We start from the raw sequence: 19,859 nt of genomic DNA, 5'->3' as shown, positions 1-19,859 counted from the left end.
CTTCAGAGCAAATATCTCATCATACTGTGAGCAGGAAAAAGCAAAGTTTTGGGTTTGGGAACCTCCCTTGCAAACTGGAAAAGTCACAGAAGAGAGCAGTCAATTGGCAGCAGCCAAGAAACTTTGGCAAAGGGCTACATTGCTGAAACCCGAACAGGAGCACTGCAAGTAATAGTTCCTTACCTTTGACAGTGATCTGGGCTGTGGCTTCGATCATGCCAAGGGAAGAGATGGCCACGCAGGTGTAGTTGGCAGACTGCATGATGTTATTGAGCTCCAGGACGTTCCTACCGACGGGCATCTCATCTTCTTTGGTCAGCTCCTCCACACCAGCCATCCACTTCACATAGGGCATTGGAGCACCTACTGCCACGCAGGTGAGGTTCACGCTCCCCCCAGGCATCACCTCGTGGTTGCTCGGAGGGATAGAGAATCGAGGAGCAACACGCCGCACTGAAACAAGGAGGAGACAGCTAGTAGGGCCACAGCACCAGCAGAGAGCACTCAGCTGCACTGCGGGGCTACATGAGGGGCAGTCAACGTTTTTGCCTGTCTATCCCTCAGGACAGATAAAATGAAGTGCAAAAGCTGTTCACTACTTTGCCAAATTGCACACACTTTGCTATCCTTCTTTAGCCACTGGCATCTTATTAGCAGAACTCATTAAGAGATGGCTCAGTCCATTCCCTCCAAACATAGCCTTTTGAAATCATATTACTAACATGAAACATTCCTCCATTTAAATTACATCCTTCTAATTAGAGAGCATGCACAAATGCCAGTCACACACTTCGCGCAGGGCCCGCTGAAGCTCTGCAAAACGGAATCACCTGCTCAATTTATTAGCTCTGGAGCAAAGCAGCCCATTCCCTAAACCTCACAGGGTTTGGGCAGGGGCAGCAGAAGGGTTTCTTTTTGAATTAGCACACGTGTGCTGCTAAATAAAATATAATTCCTTTCAAAATGTAACTCAGGTTCTACCTTGGCTCAGAAAATAGTCACCCGAGCTGCATGACATTGTCAGGGCCTGAAGAGATCACCTTGCTGGGCAAGAGAGAACTAATCCTGACAGATGTGAGATCATATCCATTTTGACAGAAGAGAGCTGGGCTGGCAGAACCTTTCCCACCTTCATGGCAGCTCTTTGGGAGATGTATTCCTCCTTATTGCATTGCACAGCTTCTCTTCCTATCAATCCCTTGCTGGGTATTTCATTCAAGACTTATTTGTAAGCAACTCTCAGCTACAATAAAGCTCTAAAGCTGCCTGCCATATGCATTCCCGTCAGGAAAATGACACTGAGAAATGAGGTCCCTTCTTCAGGGTTAGTGTTATGGGCCTATTTAAGCAAGGGTAGAGAAACAACTGTGCTCAGTAAATCTTTGTCTCCTCTGGGCAAGCTCATTTCAGTCTGTAGTTAAAAAGGGAAACTGCTTGGATGTGTTTTGCCCAGCAGCTCTGCTCTCCCCTAGCCTCCTCCACTGGAAAAGCAGCCCTGAGCAGCGGCCGGGGTCACGACTGACCGGCTGCGAGGAGCCTCTCCCTGCCAATTGTGCTCCTCCATCCGTGCACTGGGCTGGTGGGGCAGGGACTGCTGCAGTGCTGGGGGCAGCTGGGAACGGGGCAGGAGCCTGAGCAGGGCCAGGTCACAACAGGCCACGGGTGTGGCCAGCCCCATGGGCGATGGGGGCCCGGGGACTCACAGCTCTGCTGGCCTGGCTCCTCCACCGCGGCATCTCCGCAGACAGCAAAGCTGCTGACAGCCCCGTGAGCCGCAGAGGTGTCAGCTCCGCTTGCCAAGCTGGCTCTACCCAAATCAAACTTCACTAGTGCTCTCTTTGATGATTCATCCCCAAACCATCAGGTTTGCAGAAATAGACTGAACACAGAAGCCCCCACACTTGCATGTACAACAGAGCTAAGACTTTGTAATAAATTAAACAATACTGTCAACATTGTGTGTGTACTACACATCGTCTCAGTGACAAAACAGGGCTCATTAGCTCCTTACCAACCAGGGTAAGGATAACTTAAGGATAACTTCCTTTGCAAATTTTTTTTTTTTTTGCATATAAATCCAAAGTCTTGCTGGATGCTTCTTTTAATCAATTATTAAATCTCAAATCAATACCTACATGAGCAATCACCAGTGAAGTGTTACCTGACCAACGGGGCAGTGCTCCCCAAATGAGACAGAACTGAAAGTGTACTCAAATGCTATGCAGTCATGAGAATACAGACTTAACCTGATGGACATGGCAATGGTTTAACATGATGGCATGTATTTCCAACCAAAGCATCCCAGCACCATTCATTAGGAGTCAGGTTTATTTTCCAATGAACATGGCGTCGAATTATTCCAGGTAGAAGCTGTTCAAATTCTGTCCCCACCAAAGGACCAAACCCACCCACCCAAGCTGTATTAAAACAGAAAAAAAGCAAACTTTGAGGATAATGCCATAGGTGTGCACAGAGCACTCACACACATGCACAAGGCAAACAGGCTAGCAGGCACCGGAGGCCACTACAAAGTCAGACAGACAATGGTGGAAAGGCAGGACAGGGAGAGGGAAGGCACACAAATACAAACAAGGACCTGGAAAGACAATAAACTGGAGGACACAAGGCCATGCAGAAAGGTCAGAGCCCAGCATGCACAAACAGATTTTCACTTCCAGCCCTGTGAGACCAGAGGCAGCACAGCCTGCTGCAGACTCCCCTGCACCCCACATGAGTCCCCATGCCAAGCTCCTGCTTTCAGGGTGTGTGTGAGTCCCATTGGTGCTGTGTCACCCTTGATGTGTCCTGCAGAGGGGCAGGACCTGTGGTGGCTGTGCTGCCTCTCCCGAGGGATGTCAGGGCTGACATTGCCTGCTGCCCTGCAGGGAGGGGACAGGCACTTCACTGGGGCTCAGGGCCCTGCTGCAGCGCTCTGCAGGGTGATGGGAAGTCACTCTCCCCCCCTGTGCCACACACACGGGAGCAGCAGAGGTGATTGGTGCATTCCTGTGCTTAGAAAAGGGATGAATGGCAAGGAAAACTCTATTGTGGATCAAACAGTAGGAGACCCCCTCACCAGCCTCGATATGGGCTGTGCCTCCTGCACACCACAGCCTGCAGGTGCTGTGAGGAGCCTCAGCTCTCCAGCCTGGCAACAGAGGAGTGCTTAAACAGGCTTCTGTGGTGCATTCCTGCAACCCAGAATGGCTGAGCCATCTTCCCCTCATTTGCACACCAGCAGAGCTGCTGAGATGGGCTCGCTGCACCAGAGAGCAGCAGTGCCCAAGGCACCCAGCTGCTAAAAATGGATGACCTGTGCAGGGGTCAGCTCTCTACATGAGAGGTGGGAGGAGGTCAGGGCAGTGCCTTCAGTAAGAGATCTGGCCCAGACAGTGCTCTCTCAGGAGTATATGCAAAGGAAGGGATGGGCTCCATCAGCCTCCCATCCTCTTGGGGGATAATTGGCAGCTTCTTGTCCCAGTCAGTATGGAGGGAGAAGGGGAGATGCTGTCAGTTAGCATTAGCAAGAGCTGGCACAGCTCTCACAGCAGCTTGCAGAGCACCATCAACACATTCCTCAGGCTCAAGCCAGCAATTTAAGTTGCTAGCTTCTCTAGCGTAAGAGTCTGGTAATAATTTAAATCAGTGTAACTCCTCAAAAAGCAACATTCTTGGAATTTCTGTCCAATTTACAAGTCAAATCACATGGGTTATTACAGTCCATGATTCTACCTTAAGTGCTCCAGAAAATTTTGTTTTCTTCATTTTTTGCAGCAATGAAATTTCCCTTTTAATTACAATTTTCTTGACTAGAATTTGCAATAATTTTTTTAATCTTCTTTTTGGATAAGGATCAGAAGAAGGTGGTTCAGAGGTTTTGCAAGAACAGCACAGGGAAAACTACTGTGAATATTAAAATTATTTCAATGGACAATACTATAATTCAGGGGTTTAACTAAACCTGCAGACTGTCAAAAATGAGATTCATTATAATTCATCCAGAGAACAGACATCATAAGGGCTCTGTGCTAGCCCACTATTCTGCATATCTCCCCACCGAGAGCATTCCTTAGGAAGTGAAGTGAAACTCGGAGCAGTGAGTGCAGTGCAACCTGAGCCCATGCCCTGGATCTCACAAGACCAGGAGAAAAGACACTGTGGAGTCTGGCTCCCCACTCACAGGGGGGACTGCTGGGGGGAAGGAGGGGAGCAAGCAACACTAGAGCCACAAAGGTTGAGAAATGTTAATAATTCAGCATGCACTAACATGCACATTCCTTGCCGTGAGAGCAAAGAGCTTCAATCGATTGCCTGGCTCCTTTCAGCACAGAGTGGCTGTTTCCACACGTCTCAGGTTCCCTCCGAGGGTGAAGTTACCCCTTTGGAGAACCAGGGACACCCTCCTCCCTGCTGCTGGCTGCAAAAGCTGTAGGCTCTAAGCTCAGGGCACTCAGGCTGGTGTTGTTAGTCCCTCTCATGTGCTGAGACCCTGCTGGATCCAGTGAGGCTCTGCTAGAAACACAAAGTGCCAGGAGGACTACCCAGGCTTCCAAAGTCGTGCAGCGCTGCTAGGGAAGGGGGAAACCAAATTTCCAAATTTTCCTGCTGGCTCCCTTGGCCACAGTAAGCTTAGAAGATGACAATGCTAACATCCCTCCCTCTGGTTTGCAGAGATCCAGGCACCTCTATTTGCCCACTCCTGCTTCCGGGCCTCCTTTGCATCATGCCTACCTGGCATCTAATTCTGGGTCTCATTTTTCTCCTTCCTGCGTGCTCACTGGGTGCTGCCCCATGGTGATGGAGCTGTGCCTGTGCTCTGCATGCTTCTCTGCTCCTCTCTGAGGCAATTCCAGCTGCTCAGGTCCTGACATCCTCTCCCCTTTGCCTGTCCTCTGCACAAGGGAACAGCAGCCAGAGTCCCTTTTGCTCTGAAGGAGAACTAGGACTGCCTGGTCTGCTGCTCCTCCCCAGTCCCAGCACAGACGAGGCAAGGTCAGGGGGCTCTGCTCTAACCTCCCAGCTGGGATGAGCAGCAGAGTGCAAAGCAGGGGCACATCTCTGAGTGTGAGACTGTCCAATTCATTACTCGAGCTAGGCAAGCTGAAGGATCCCTGGTGAACAGGGTGCCTTCTTGCCCTTGCCAGACTGGTCACCTGCCAAAACTCCTGCCTTCCTCAGGAACCACCTCCTCCAAGTCAGGAAGGAGTGAATTTAGGAGCTATCCTCAAATATGATCATTGGTCTGCATGGTTTACTCATCTGTACACACCTTTCATCTCTCCCCAGTGCTATCATTTTACAAAAGGACTTCAAACAGAAAGGCAGTTGCTGAAGTCTCACAACCTATTGACAGAACCAACAGAAGGAGAGGAAAAATTGGAACCAGAAAAAATGCATTTACAGTCTAATCTTGTGCTCAAACAATGCTGTACTATTTATGCTCCCAATGTATCCTTGAGTGCTGACATTTTATAGACAATTTCCAAAACAGGGCCTTGCCATTTTTGGATTATATTTCAGCTATAACTTTTAGGTCTAATTATTTGTGCTGACAACCACATATAAAAGAGGATATATCATTACAGTGGTGCAGCACTGGAGACACATCAGCATTCAGCATACTGACATACTAATAGCAAAGTAAGGGAGAGCAAGAGCAAGATTGTGGAGCTCTGCAATTTGCATTTGCTCTCAGAAATTTCTCTGATGAAAATAACACAACATTAAGGAGGGGAATAAGAGAAAAGATCCACTGTATCAAGATAAAATAACTTGTTAATAAATAACCTTGTAGCAGTCATAGAGCAATAATTAAATGCATGGGTTAGCAGTACACAGTTTTAAGTAAAGCTGGAAAAACGTACGATGTAATTATCAGTGCCAAACAAATTATAAGCATGGCAAACCCCAATGGAATATTTAGAAACTAATTTCTGGCTTCACATTAAATATTTGTGTATGTAGGTATTTTTGGTGGAGTGGGAAGGAAGGGTTGACACAAAGAATGAGAAATTCTTCACTCCTGCTGCCTTATACCCATTCTCAGCTGCCTCCCTTCAGCTAAACCATGTGGCTAAAACACTTAAGTGCCCCGTCAAAGGTTTAGTCTCCAGAGGTGTCTCAGCCATCACAGCAGTGCTTCAAATTCACTGAAATCTGGGAGGCTTTGGGCCTTGGCTTTGATTTCCTCTCTTTTCTTCCCTGTTCTCATTTTTCATCATTGTCTTGTGCTGAGGTAATTTTATCCTCCACAAAATCTATTTTTAGAAGGTAAACAACAAAGGTCCCGTTCCTCAGTACAATCTAAATGAGAGCATGTTCCAGGGAGAGAAATGGGATCGAACTCAGTGTGCTGAAACAGCTGCTATGACAATTTGTTAAAACTTGTTCCAGTGATGATCATAAGACAATTCATCCAGCTGCCTGATAGTTTGTGTGAGACAAGCCAGGGTCTCTTCCCCATGCTACCTGGGGAGCAGTGTGAGCATCCCTTACCTTCAGTGGGTGTGGAAGGACAGACCCCCATAGAACCTGTTCAGGGAAGGAATCATGTCTGGAAACTGAATCAAGACTTCTGCCAGAAACACCAGCTTTCCTCAGCATGAAATCATGAGTGCCTTGAGCTAGGTCTGGAGCTAGATTTAATTTAAAGGCTGGAACTGCCTTTCACTACTGTCCTTTATTCACCTCTGGCTCTCTGAGAGCAGCAGGACAGAGCAGAGCAAAGCACCAGTCAGGTTTTGCTGAGTGGCTACAAGCTCCTGTGCCTGTCACCATGGGCCTCCCTGAGCCACCTTTGGTGTGGCTGGGACCACTGCCAGAGTTCCCAGCTCTCCTGCCTGCAGGAGGAAGACCCAGCCCCAGAGAAGGAAGGAGAGGCAGACCTGCTTGTGCAAAGGGCTCTTGTCTGAGCATGGACAGAGCATGGAAAATGGGCTACCCCAATGCAGGGACTGCTGAGGAGCAGGGAAGTTGCCTTAGCACAAAGGATCTGGATCTCAGCCAGCTGCCCCTGCTGCCTTGTGGCAAGGGAGGACAGCATGCTGGGTTCTCCTCCAGCTGAGATCAAAGTAAGCTTTTTGCCTCTAGAGAAAGCTAAAACTTTTAAAGCTTCAGGATGAATTAAGGATCCCACACTCTCCAGCAGCTTGTGAGGGGACTGATCATTCTGATCTCTGCTTCCAAAGACTGTTCTTGCTCTCCAGCCAGAAAGCAGCAGCAGTTTAGAGGATTTACACTTGCACCTAGCACAACTAAAGAGTTAGAAAAGGACCCCACAGAGAGCAGCATGCACTTCTTCCTACCCTGCCTTTGACAAAACTGCCCTGGCTGGTATTTGCATGCAAAATATATTCTGTGCACTTTAAATCTCAAGCAACAAAGGCATGCAAGCAAAGTATCAATGCCATCACCAGAGTCACAGCAAACAGTAAGCAGATTTCACCAGGCACACTGTGGCTGTGCCTGGAAAGGAGCCAGTCTGCAGGGCCCCCTCCCCTTTCGGGGATGGCTCTCCTCTCCCTACTGGAAAAGTCCCATCTGACGTGGCGTACTGTAGATGGATAAGAAGTGAAAAGGACCAACCTTCTCGCTGATCTGAGAGATGAAAGTTTGTTTTGTTTGATGGCAGAGTGCGATGAAGATGAGGAGGGAATAAAAAAAGACAAGGAAAAACACAGAGAGTAAAAACAGGCCAAGCTTCATCTGTCCGCACACCACTGAAACGACAAGACAAGACTACAGAGGTCAGCCATGACTTCCCACCACGCACACACCACTCCACGGCAGGGACAAGAGAGGCCACACTCACACTGCTCTGGCCCAGAGCAGGGCTGGCCCCTCTGCCTCCCTGACCCACTCACCACTCCTGGCCGCAGGGCAGAGGGGACTGCACATCCCAACATCCCCACATGGAGGGTGCTTCAGGGACAGCCCTGCTCTGGGCCAGATGCTGGACACACAGACATGTTTACATGTGCAGAACACTCACACACACACAGAGCAAAGGACTCCAGCCATCACACGTGTGCTCCCATACACTCACTCCAGCTACAGAGATGATGGTAAAGGCACTTTAAACCCATTGACCACAGACTGGGAAGACCATATATGTAAATCCAAATTTTATAAAGTATGAAAGAAATGCTCCAAGTGGTGAATCGAAAATCTTCTACCATGAAGAGCTGTGTCCCCTCTCCAAACAAAGAGCTACATGCAGCAGAGAGGTATTAGGCAAGTGACAGACAAGCACAGTCTCAGCTGGGCTCAGTTTTGAGAGCCTTATTGGTACATTGTGCTGCAAGTGAGAGATGGACAAGAAATCAGAAGGACAAAAACACCCAGAGAACTGAGCAGGTCCCAGTTTTTGTTCCTGCAGGAGAGACAGCAGAAGGTTAGTTGCATTTTCCTTATAGACAAAGGAGATCTTATTTCTCTGGCAGGAGTGACCTCACTGCAGCTACAGATCTGTGGCATACCAGCTGTAATCGAACCCTCGCTGAGAGAATACACAAATGGATTTGATAGTTAAAGACTGCTTATGAGTCACATTTTTGATGGGGGAAGGAGAAGGTGGGGGAAGGAATTTGCTTTCCAGCAGAAACACTGCAAATTAGAGAACAGCATGTGGCATTATACAGTGCAACAGTACAGTAAGCCATTTCCAGCAATCAGAAGACAGGATTTTAACCAACACTGACACAGTACAGGCAAGGCAACAAGCTACCAATAATAGCTACCACAGTGGCCTATGGAGTGTAATGGAGCTTGCTGGAGAACAGCAAAACACTTATTTACCTTTTTTTCAATTGAACTGATACCAGGAAACTTGAACCAGCCAACTCAGAGCTTAACTGACCCGTAAGTGAGGGCCACATCGAGCAAGGAGCTCCACCAAGACATCTTTAAAACAGTCCTAAGCTTAAAGTCCAGGTTTTCTTCATCCTGCTTTAGAAAAGGGATTTACCTCTTGCTCTACAAAACCTTAGCATAAGGCTCATTTGATCCTGTGAGACCCCGTGATGGGAGGGAACCTCTTTATTGCTGCTCCCAAGCCAGCACTTTATTTCCTAATCTAATGGAGCGTATCACATCTGCATGGCTTCAGCAGGCAATGAGGGGCTCTGCCTCCTGCTAAGCTCTTCCCAACAGGGAGGATTTGTTTCCTGCCCTTGCTTAGGAAGGACAGTGCTTCTGGCAAACCAGGTGTGCTTGTGGAAGGCTTCATTTCTGGAAAGCAGCACTAATATTGCAATAGAGCAACACAAACTCCAAGTGCTGCCAGCATGGACCAACCCACTGCACCCACTGGAAATGTGAGACTGAAGGGCAAGAGGCTGGTGAGGGGTGTGAGACTGAGGGATGCTGCTGGAACAGCTACAGGAATACCTGTCCTTGCTGCTGAAGCCCCCAGAGCCAACCCCTCTCCTTGGGAGGGACTGAGAGACCTTAGCCAGATCAAGGGGACTCACTGTGGTGCCACTTGGCCTGCTTGGGGACAAAGTGAGGGGTGCTGCTCCAGCTGGGGGACAGCCAGCAGCTTTGTTTTGGGGAATCTGGCAGGGATCATACTGCATCAGTGGGCATGGACAGGAGTAGGCACAGCAGTGGCTTTCCACAGGTGTTGACACTTCAGATTAGAGCTGGAAAGGTGAGGAGACACGTGTGAAACACATTAATTCAAACGGATAGCTTTCCGGTTTGTCAAACACGAACAAGTTTAGGACCTGCTATTTGTCATTAATTGCTGGATTATCTCTTAATCTCATTTTATATTAGTGGTTTATAAGCAATAAAAACCAGCAGCAGGCTATTTTGGAACAGCTGTAAAGCAAGGGGGAGAAAGTTCTCTCTGCTCTTCCCTTAGTTAAGGCTTAAACAGCTGCTGCTTTATCTGAGATAAACCTGGTAAATTGAAAGTTTCATCTCCTTACAGGTTCCATTCACATGATCTCTTATCTCCAGTTCTCTATCCATGTCACTCCTAAGGTAAAAAGCACGTTTTATCAAGGGTTTCTCTGCTTTTTTACAGAACAAATGACTGAGCAGTGATGGTAAATAACATCTGCCTCCCCACCATGCAGGGACAGAGGCAGAGGATTTAAGCCTGGGGTTACCCAGAGTATCCCCTGTGCAGAACACCACGGCTCACTAGGCACGCTGCTGCATCCTCACGAACCTGAGCTGCCTGGCAGCTAAAGCTGAACATGCCAGTCTAAGTGCAAGCCAAGTCACAGCAGAGAAGCCATCAGAGGATAGCAAACTCTAGAAGGTAGAAACAGGGCTCCTTTTGAGATCCAAGCTGAAACAGCAAAGAAGTAAAGAGCAAGGCCGTATCAGACACACGTCTGCCAGTCCTGACTGTCAGACAGCTCTCATGATCTACAGGCAGAAATTCCTATGCCGACTGAATTTGGCTTTTACTCTGCCACAGATGTGCTTGTCTGTGCAGCAGCAGCAATACTCCAACCATAGCAGCTTGTTGCAGAAAGAATGAATTTGGATTTATGGGGGGCTCTGCTTTTGAACAGTCTTGGTCATTAGCAACCTGAAACAAGGCAGAGGGCTGTGGCCAGAATATGAATGCACAGGTCTAAGAGTTTAGATCACTAACTCAAAGAAAGGAACACATTTCCAAAGTGGGAAGCTAGTACTTCCCTGAAAGCATCAAGAAAGTTCATTATCCCAACTGGTATTGCAATTCTACTGGGAACTGCCAGAATCTGTCCTGTGTGAAAACCCTCTGGTGCTATGCAAGGCATTAATATAAAGGCCAACACATACACTTTGGAATCCAAAAGACAGAGAGGTTAACAAAATCCCAGAGGGGGATGAACCTGTTCCTGCTTATCTCCAAAAGCACATCTTGTGTCTCAAGGATTCCACATAAATCAAATTTTATCCTTTACAGCTTTTAGTGGTATAGAGGAACAAAAGAACAGATTGTCTTTTTTACGCCAGATTACATGAAAATAAGACAACCTTCCATTATATCCGAGGAACAATGCTCTCATGCCACAGTGATGAGTATATTCCATCCCAGAGAGACAGACAGGATGCTCAGGGTGCCCAACCATCATTTCCCCATTCATAGTGCACACATATGCATGCATGAATTCAATTATAAGCAGAAAATCTCAGAGCACCAGAGACGTATTTCTTAGTCCTTTGTGCAAGTGGATATGGAAGGGGAGGAAATGGACATTTAGTTGGCACAGATATGCAGGCCTAATTGTTCCACAGATGTCTGTGCAGGTCATATGGGGAGGAGGGGGAAAGAGGTTTTCAAGTACATTTCTGTGTGGCATTATCGTACACTGAGCCACCAGTCGCTCTCCTTCTATTTTCCACAAAGGTCATTTTACAAATAATAATACTTGAGCCTTGCAATGCACTTTGAACCATCAAAGGGCTTTGCAAGGAACAAAATTATTAAGCTTATTTGGTTGGGTTCTATAAAGCACATTGGAATCTTTAGATGGAATGTGCTAGCTGAAGGACAAAGGACTATTATTTATTAAACCATGATTGCTAGAAGTATTACAGCATAGCAGAATGCTCACAGAAACACACTGATGGTGAACACACTTCCTTGCCAGGAGAAAATATGACAAAAATATTCATATATTCATATTAATATTTGGGGAGGAGAAAACTTGTCAGAAGCCTCCATGTGCTTCTCTGGCTCTGAAGCTGACAGCACCACGAGCCACAGTGCCAGTGTCATGTGTGGCACAGCCCTGGCTGTGCTGGCCCCAGCCTGCTCACAGCCAGCCAAGTGTACCTGCCACACCACACGGGTCATGGGTCACAGCAGCACGGCCACAGCTCCAGCCTGGAGAAGCACCCGGGGGCAGAGGAAATGGAATTAAAAGTACTGAAATGCCATAAACAGGAGTGCCCTTCCTCCAGCAGTGTCACTGGTCTCTGCTGTATTGCAGTGTTATCCCAAGGTCAGGACCGTGCAGGGACTCAGGGACATCGCGGCCCGTCAGAGCCGCGGCCTCCTCGGCCATGTGGCAGCTGCTGAGGGCTCTGCAGCCCTACCACAGCCTGCCTTTGCTTCTCCTGACGGTCCAGGGCACACACCTGTGCAGAGCAGCAGGCAGGGTCACCCAGTCTGACTCAACTGCTGCTTCGTGTTTCCTGTCATCCAGACATCTCCCTCACAAGTCTCTCCAGTCTCTGCTTGCCTGTGATCACTGCCAGGCCCTCAAGCACTGGCAGTGCCCCTCTCTGGTCAAGTACTGTCACCCTCACCAACCCTGAGGAGAGGCAGGTTTAACAGAGCACACTGCCAGAAGTGTGCATACAGCTGGGCTGTAAACAAACGTATTCCCTTGTTATTTAGCCATTTTTCAGACATCTCTAGTTTTGGTTGCTGACTGTTCAACCACTGTCCTCAGCTTTTACTCTTCTCCTGGCAATAGCCTTGAGCTTTGACTGCTGTTGCTATTTTAGCTGCTTTAATATTACATAAGCAGAAAATGTTCTTTTTAAAGGCGTCAAGTCTTCTTGCTCCAGGCCCGTGTCAGTCATTCAGAATTATTATTATTTACACAAGGTCCCTGCTGCAGTTAGTATCATACAGCCACAAGTAGCCATTTCAGTGAGCTCCCTCCGTGTCTGAGCCTAAGCTACTGCCAAGTTCTCAAGGGTAAAACCCTGCAGAGGCCAGAGAATTGCTGCTAGGGACAGAGCAGCAATACGAATTTCATTTTGGGTGATGGCTCCTTGGTGAAATTTGGCAAATAAAATTTCAGACTCCAAGCAGGGTTCCCTACTGCCCAATGAAATACTAGCCTGGCCTTTCTAAAAGCAGATCAAGAAAGCACAGTTTTTTGCAGTAATACCATTTCTATTTACTGCAGTCTGATTTACTAGTTTGCAATTTAGGGACAAAGCAGATAATTCAGTTTTAAATGACTTTTTTTTTTTTTTTTGGTAGCTGTGCAACTCCTTCTCTACAGTATGTGTAGCACTTTGAGCTAGAGAACTCACTGCACTTGCCCCACTGGGATGTGCCTTGAAGGTCTGAAAAGCAGCACTTAAAAAGAGAAAACTGGGCAGCAGATTTCTCATTTGATGGCAAGTATGCAGCCAGGGCTCCTGTAAGTACTATTCTAACAGCACTGGCATTGCTCACTGCTGTAAGCAGCACTGGGGAACACTTGTAGTGAACTCCACAGTGTATTCTTACATACACTCTTCCTACTCATGTGCTTCATGTGTAGACAGGAAAGGGTAGAAAACCCCTTCATATAGGGAAAGAGGAAAATAACAGTGCATCTATTGGGGGTGCACCACACGCGCCACCACCTTCACAGGCATTTCGTAGGACAAGACTTGTGGCTGAAAATTCTTCTCTTGGTGCAGATGTCCCTGAAGTTATAGGCAAATGAAAAGTGAAATGTGTTCCTAAAAACTCAATAGTATAGGTGAATCATTGCAATTACACTATACTCCCAGAGAGCATGACAAAATGACATCACCTTTTTTTCCCCATACTACGTCCAATCTGCCTTCTACTCTTAAATCAATTTCTTAAATGTCTTGAATCAACATCTTGGATCTTTTGCTGCTAAATTAAACAGCGAACTCTCTGGATTAGAGGAATCATATCTTCCATGTTTCTATTCCCTTCCCTTCTCCCTGCAGCATGATCAAGTCCCAAATCTAATCATTGTTACAGTATATCCTGGTAGATGTAACCACGGACCACAAAGGGATGATTGTTTCTTCATGGTGGTAATGGTAACATCCAGACCAGCACTGGCAACCGTGCTTGTGGTTAAGGGCCAGGGTAGGAATATGCCACTGTGCTCCCTTCAAAGTCCCTGCTATGGTGCAGATAGCCACCTTGCCCTGGCATCCTCCCTGTTCTTGCTCCTCTGATGGTCTGGATGTTTTGGGCCTCCAGCAGTGGGAGGCAGTCAGCTCCCAGTGCTGATTCCAGCCCCTTCCCAGCTCAGCAGCAGCAGCCAGATAGACCCATCAGTCCAGAAGCAGAAGGCTTATGAGGATTGCTTTCCAGCACACTTAGTAAGATGAAAATAATAGCTCCAAGGAAAATGCATCCATTTTCCTTTACAAATCCCTGGTGTGGAAATGTTTTAACTTTTAATGAAGTCCATCTGTGCAGAAGTGCTGGCTCTAAAGGATTTACAGAGACAAGACACTGGTGTAGCCTGCTACTTCCTCCTCCTGTTTTTCCATTGATATAGAAAGCCCTGAGCAGTGCCCAGATACTCCTTCTCAGCACCCAGTCTCTTCCTTTGTTAGCATGAAAAGTATAAAGATGCTAATGAGCCTGTGCTTTCTAACACAGCCCATTCACAAAGGATTACCTGGGAGGCTAGGAAAGGGGAGAATATGATCAAAAACATAAATCCCCAGAGTCAAGAGACAAACAAACATTTGAACTATTAGAAAAGCAATAGGCTGTAAACGAGAGCAGGCAAAAGCAGTCCCAAGAACTACACAGACTGGAAATTAGTTCTGCTGCTCAGCACTCAGCCATGCTTCCCAGGGAAGTGGACGACTGCTTGAGTATTCACTACAATGAGGTCAATCATTATAAAACCACCAAGCAGTGGCAGTGCAGTCCACAGACTTAATTTCCACTGTAATTTAGCATTAATTAATGTCCCCTCTAGTAAACATGCAGGCACTTTCTAAAGATCCTACTACAAGTCACTGATGTGTCTAATGACAATACTGTAGGACTATCACAAAAAGAAAAAATCCAGATTTCTATCCTGGAGCCCAGACCTGAGAAAGTAAGATATTTCTATTTTTTTCCTTGCATTAAAGAAATAATATACTGTTCTTGGTTTGGGTAACTTTTTGAAGTATTTAACTAATGTAGCAACAGTAAGACCTATTTTTTTGTAGAACATTTGCTATCAGAAACTGTAAGCAAAAATACCATCTAGGACCTAGTATGCACAGGAAACATCATCTGATAACGTCATCATAATTTATGGGGTGTCATGTCGTAAATATACAGAAACACTTCATCAGGATCACGTAAGTTGGCGATTCACATTGTAAAGATTATGTGCAAGAAAAAGGCTTGTTCCAAACACTTATGTGTAAAAAAGTGACAGTTAACAGCAAAACATATGTCAAAGAACATGCTTTTGTTGGTGAACATGAGGATCCTGTCACATGTGCAGACCACCCAGAGCCCATGCTTAGCCCCAACAAGACAGATGCACCTTGCTGAGCACAAGCCAAGTGTGAAATCCAGTACACTCCTCAGTCCTCCGGGATTCATGTGCTAAACAAAGAGCGTTCATTAGTAAGAAATTGTAAAGTTGTTAAGAAGAGGCTTTTCTACCTCTTGAAGCTTTTGTGCCTTTTTCAGCCACATGTCTATAGAAAATAGAACATTGACAGTCTGAGCATGTCACAGGAAGCAAAAGCATCCCAAATACTGCAGCAATACAGCTGGATATCCACATAAACCTATGCAAGAACAGCCAACCTGGTAACTAGAATCCTTTCTCTCAGAGAGCAAAGGGTCAATCTGGGATGAGTTTTAGTACAGCTTGCCTGGAAAATGAAATTGCAAGAATACAGGGAATTTAAAATCATCCATAAATACTTTGTGGGAGTGAAATGAGTGATTCCACTGCACAGATATAGCTTCATCTTCTGAATATGCTTAATTGGATACTTCAGTCTTCCAAAGACTCTTACAATCCAAATTACGCTGCAAAATAAAAAAGCAGTCCCCCATAACAAGAAACAAAAACAATGCCAGAAGCCACCCCTAGAAGCAAACACACAGCATGAGAAGACTTTATCATTCTCTTGTCCTCTTTCCATACTAACCCATGCATACACAGCCTCAAGATTTTCTTTCTTTAAATCAGAGGAAGGAAGAAATGAATATGAGATTTTATTATTAGTCTGTTGATTTACTATATGGAAATAAAATCTGGTTCTAACTTCCTAATAAGCACCAGCAAAAGAACATTCTTTCTTTTCTTGGGAAAACCCATAACTACATTTCCCAGGGGCTCCTGACCAATGACTCTGGTTCTACAGAGTTTCATATGAAGCAGCATTTTTTTATTCTTGCTGAAATTAACAGAAAGTGTACAGGGAATTTAGCACTTGCTTCTCTCCAAGCTAATTCAAACACCTTCAATGTAGAGCAACAAAACTGCCAGGAGACTATCCTAATATAAAACCTAGTTATTTTGGTATGTTGAAAACAGTTTTAAATTGGCAACATAGCATAACCATTAGAAAAATTGCCTTACATGAATTGTGGCTAATTTCCAGCAGGTTCCCAGTGTGAGCCATTAATACCCTGAGGCTCAATCATTGATGCATATAAAATGGATTAGGACAACTCCAAAAAACTGTTCAGTTTTTAAAGGTACACATTCCAAAGCAGAGGCCTAAATATTGGCTCAGTATAACTGAGCACCTCTGGCTGGTCAGAGCATGACTAGTTTTACACTACTCCACCAAAGGTTAGTTTATGCTGAAAAAATTAAGCCATGCCTTGATCCCAATCAAGATAACCATGACACAGAAGTTAAGGAGCTCAAGAGAGAAAGGAATTCCCATTCTGCTCATGTTTCAGTATTTTATGTAACACCATATAAACAGCAAAAACAGATTTGCTTTGTGAGTCAAACACAACGTAGATCAAAGATATCATTGAACTTGCTGGTTTTTGAACAAAAGACCCCATCACCCAATCCACAGTGTAATCAGGGCAGAAGGCAGGGAACATTCTCCTGTCACTGAAAACCATAGAGATTCCAGGAAGGAGGAGAATGATCTCCTTGGGTGGAAGCTGCTCTTACCTCGAACATAAAGGTTGGCTGGGGCAGAGTAGCGGGTTCCTGCACTGTTGGTTGCAACACATTCATATTTGCCTTGGTCTGACTCCTCACTGTTCTCTATTTGCAGAGCTCCTGTACACAAACAAGATGAAACAGACAATTCAGGTTATGGCAAATCTAGTAATCAGACCAACAGCCTCTGAAAAGGAAGGCCATGCCCCACACTTTTAAGGTATCCTCCTGGATAAATATTTCATGATGTTCCCTGGACCCATAAGATACCAGCATGCAGCCAAAGGTACCCAGTCAGCTGTTAGAAACTTGTGAAATTGATTATTGTTATTTTTCTAATGTGCAGGGAACAAATTACTGATTTATTTCTAACCATCCCAACCACTTCTATTTTTTTGCTTCAATAAAGGAAGAAAACATACACATACACACACATTAATTACAGCTTCATATGGGACTCCTGCCTAATAAAAGGACCTTTAATAAGTCTTTAATCAAAACAGGCAAGCACCAAGCACATTTAACCGTAGCTGTTTCTTATCTGATCCACACAAAGCCTAGCAAACACTCAACAAATTACAACTTTCCTGCAGAAATTGGCAGAGTCCCATCCTTCCCACCTCAGCACTCTTCCTTGGTAATGTCTCGCAAAGACAGCTCTTTTTGAGAAAACACTTTGCCTTTCGTCAACTTTTTTCCATGTTAGTGCTCTCCATATTTTTTCAGATTTCATCATATACAATACAACAACATTAGAAAGTTAGTCTGAGACATGAAAGACACCCCCCAACACAGTACACCCTCAATGCTGCACAGTGCTCATGTGAAGGTCACCCTCCCTTTGTCCCAGCTGTGCCTGCTCCCCCAGCTTTGGGTCAGGAATAGCTGTTTATCCCAGGCTGCACATTCCTTGGGATATGACCTGATCCCATCCCCAAAGTGCCAAATGCATGAGGGACTCATGTAAATAATGGCAGTAATTGTCAGGGCACACAGAGTAGCAATTTACATGGGGAACCTGTACAGTACCAGTGATGTGGAAGTGAGCCATGGTCTAAGCTGGTTTCCTCTCAATCTACTCAGCACATTCCACTGGTGTCCAGCAGCACTCAGCCTGCCCTTTCATCCAAATTCATGCCCAGCATAGATGACTGCACAACTGGTCACATCTAAACTCCCTTAACTGGGCTCCATATGCAGACTAAAAGATGGAGATGCAGAGAAAGAAAGAAGCAGGATGCATATGACAGCCACCTGGCACTGCAGGAGTGTGTGGCCTCTGGCCAGACACTGAAGTGGCTGCTGCTCAGCCTGCTTTCCCCAGGCATTGTGGGAATAATTTTTTAAGTGGCTCCAAGTGCTCAGATTCTGCTGGTTAGTATTGCCTGCAAGAAGGGAACTCTGCTCACAAACCATATACCAAACTAAAAAATGTTAACCCCATTGCTTGTAATGATCTGAACTCATTTCTGCCTGCCACTGTTGAAAATGACCACTGAGAGCTGCACTGAGAATAGCTGGTGAAATTGCCTTCTCCCTTCTTGCTGGTTCAAGCTGCAGAGGTCAAACTCAGTTTTTCTTATCATCAGAACAGAAGAAAAACTAATGTGAATCAACCACTGCCACCTACATTATTTAGAAGGATAAATTGAGACTGTAGCATAAGCCTATATGTCATGGGGAAAAATGAACTTCCCTGGGTTCTGCCATATAATAAAAATGATGTACAGAGCCCTCCCTATTGCTGCATTAGTGCTGGAAATGAGGCTAGACAGAGAAAGCTCGTTTGCAAAAAGTATTTCCACCTACTAACAAAAGGACCTGCCAGCTTGCCTGGCCACGGCACTCTCTGGACACCCGCAGGCTGAAGCCTACAGAACTCTGCTGCTTGATTCAAGGAAAAACAGTGAATTTCTACATCCTGTCTGGGAAAAACATCTTCAAGCAGACAGCAGCATGATAGGCAGTGGAGCAGGACAAAGTTTGCCAGCATTGACAAGATACAGAGAATCAGAGAATCTAGAAATGGAAAAGACCTATTAGGTTACCTCGTGCATCCCTGGGGGCCAGGGCAGGATAGTTCCCTATTGTAAATGTACTTGTCTTGTGTCCAATTCCATTTTAAATGTGCCAAGTGATAGGTCTTTCACCACTTCCTCAAGGAATTGATGCCACTGCCTGGTTATGCTCTCTGTCAGGAAGATTCTCTTGGAACTCACCATATATTATCCCCCCCTTTGTAATTTCTGCTTATCATTCCTTGGGCATGCATGTGCTGCAGAGCTCATTCCAAGTGCTTCCATCAAGCTTGTCTGGAAAAAGCTGTCTGTTGCAAAATATACCCAAGCTTAATAAAAAACCCAACTGGCTGGGCTGGAAGCAGAGACAGCTTCAAGTGATAGTAGTGTCTGCCTGAGAAAAAGTAAGATCCCTAGATAATTCTGCCGTAAACATGTGACCCTTTTAGCCATTTAATACATATCACTGGTATTTTTTTACCCTTTACACTCGTGATCACCATGCCTCTTAAATGTCAATCAAACTGTTTTTCATCTTTAGGGACCTCAATAGTGGAAAGAAAAAAGAGTATGAAGAAAATGAGAGGAGTTTCAAAAGAAATGCTGTTATTGCCTGTCAACACGGACCAATTTCTGAAATCATACTATAAACATGCAATGTGCCAGCAACTGCCTACAAACTGCTCAGGGACATTGAGCAAGGGACTCTGGTTTGTCTGGGTTGGCACAACTATTCAAATTAGGGTGCGTCAAGAGGAAGACAAGAACCCAAAGCAGAAGGAAGTTAACACAAACCTTTCATATAAAACAGAAAGAAAATAGGTTCTGCAATAAATCATCATTAGACAAACATACAGATCCTGCAGCATAACTGACAGCCAGCAGAAACTGGAAGGATCATGGTAAACTGATTGCACTCAGCAGGGCTGTAGGGGTTTTTTTGAAGGACAACCTATAACTAAGTGATGGATCCGAGAAAGTGTAGGGTGTCTCAGAGAACAGAGATTTATGAATAAAGTTAAAA

General features: G+C 45.7%; 1 protein-coding gene across 20 annotated transcripts in view; it reads right to left on the bottom strand.

The window, feature by feature from the left end:
• PTPRF (protein tyrosine phosphatase receptor type F) overlaps positions 1-19,859 on the bottom strand; it is a 374,973-nt gene that overhangs the window by 73,231 nt on the left and 281,883 nt on the right. For all 20 annotated transcript variants that reach the window (XM_077182405.1, XM_077182404.1, XM_077182409.1 and 17 more), the window contains 2 exons: positions 16,827-16,937; positions 184-453 (listed from right to left, as the gene is read on the bottom strand). In XM_077182405.1, coding sequence (XP_077038520.1) covers positions 184-453; positions 16,827-16,937 — 381 coding nt within the window. The remainder of the gene's footprint in view (positions 1-183; positions 454-16,826; positions 16,938-19,859) is intronic.

Source organism: Agelaius phoeniceus, chromosome 8 (genome assembly GCF_051311805.1).
Source record: "Agelaius phoeniceus isolate bAgePho1 chromosome 8, bAgePho1.hap1, whole genome shotgun sequence".
NCBI classification, from domain to species: domain Eukaryota; kingdom Metazoa; phylum Chordata; class Aves; order Passeriformes; family Icteridae; genus Agelaius; species Agelaius phoeniceus.
The sequence above is the reverse complement of the archived record's forward strand: the minus strand, read 5'-3'. Positions and strand labels throughout refer to the sequence as shown.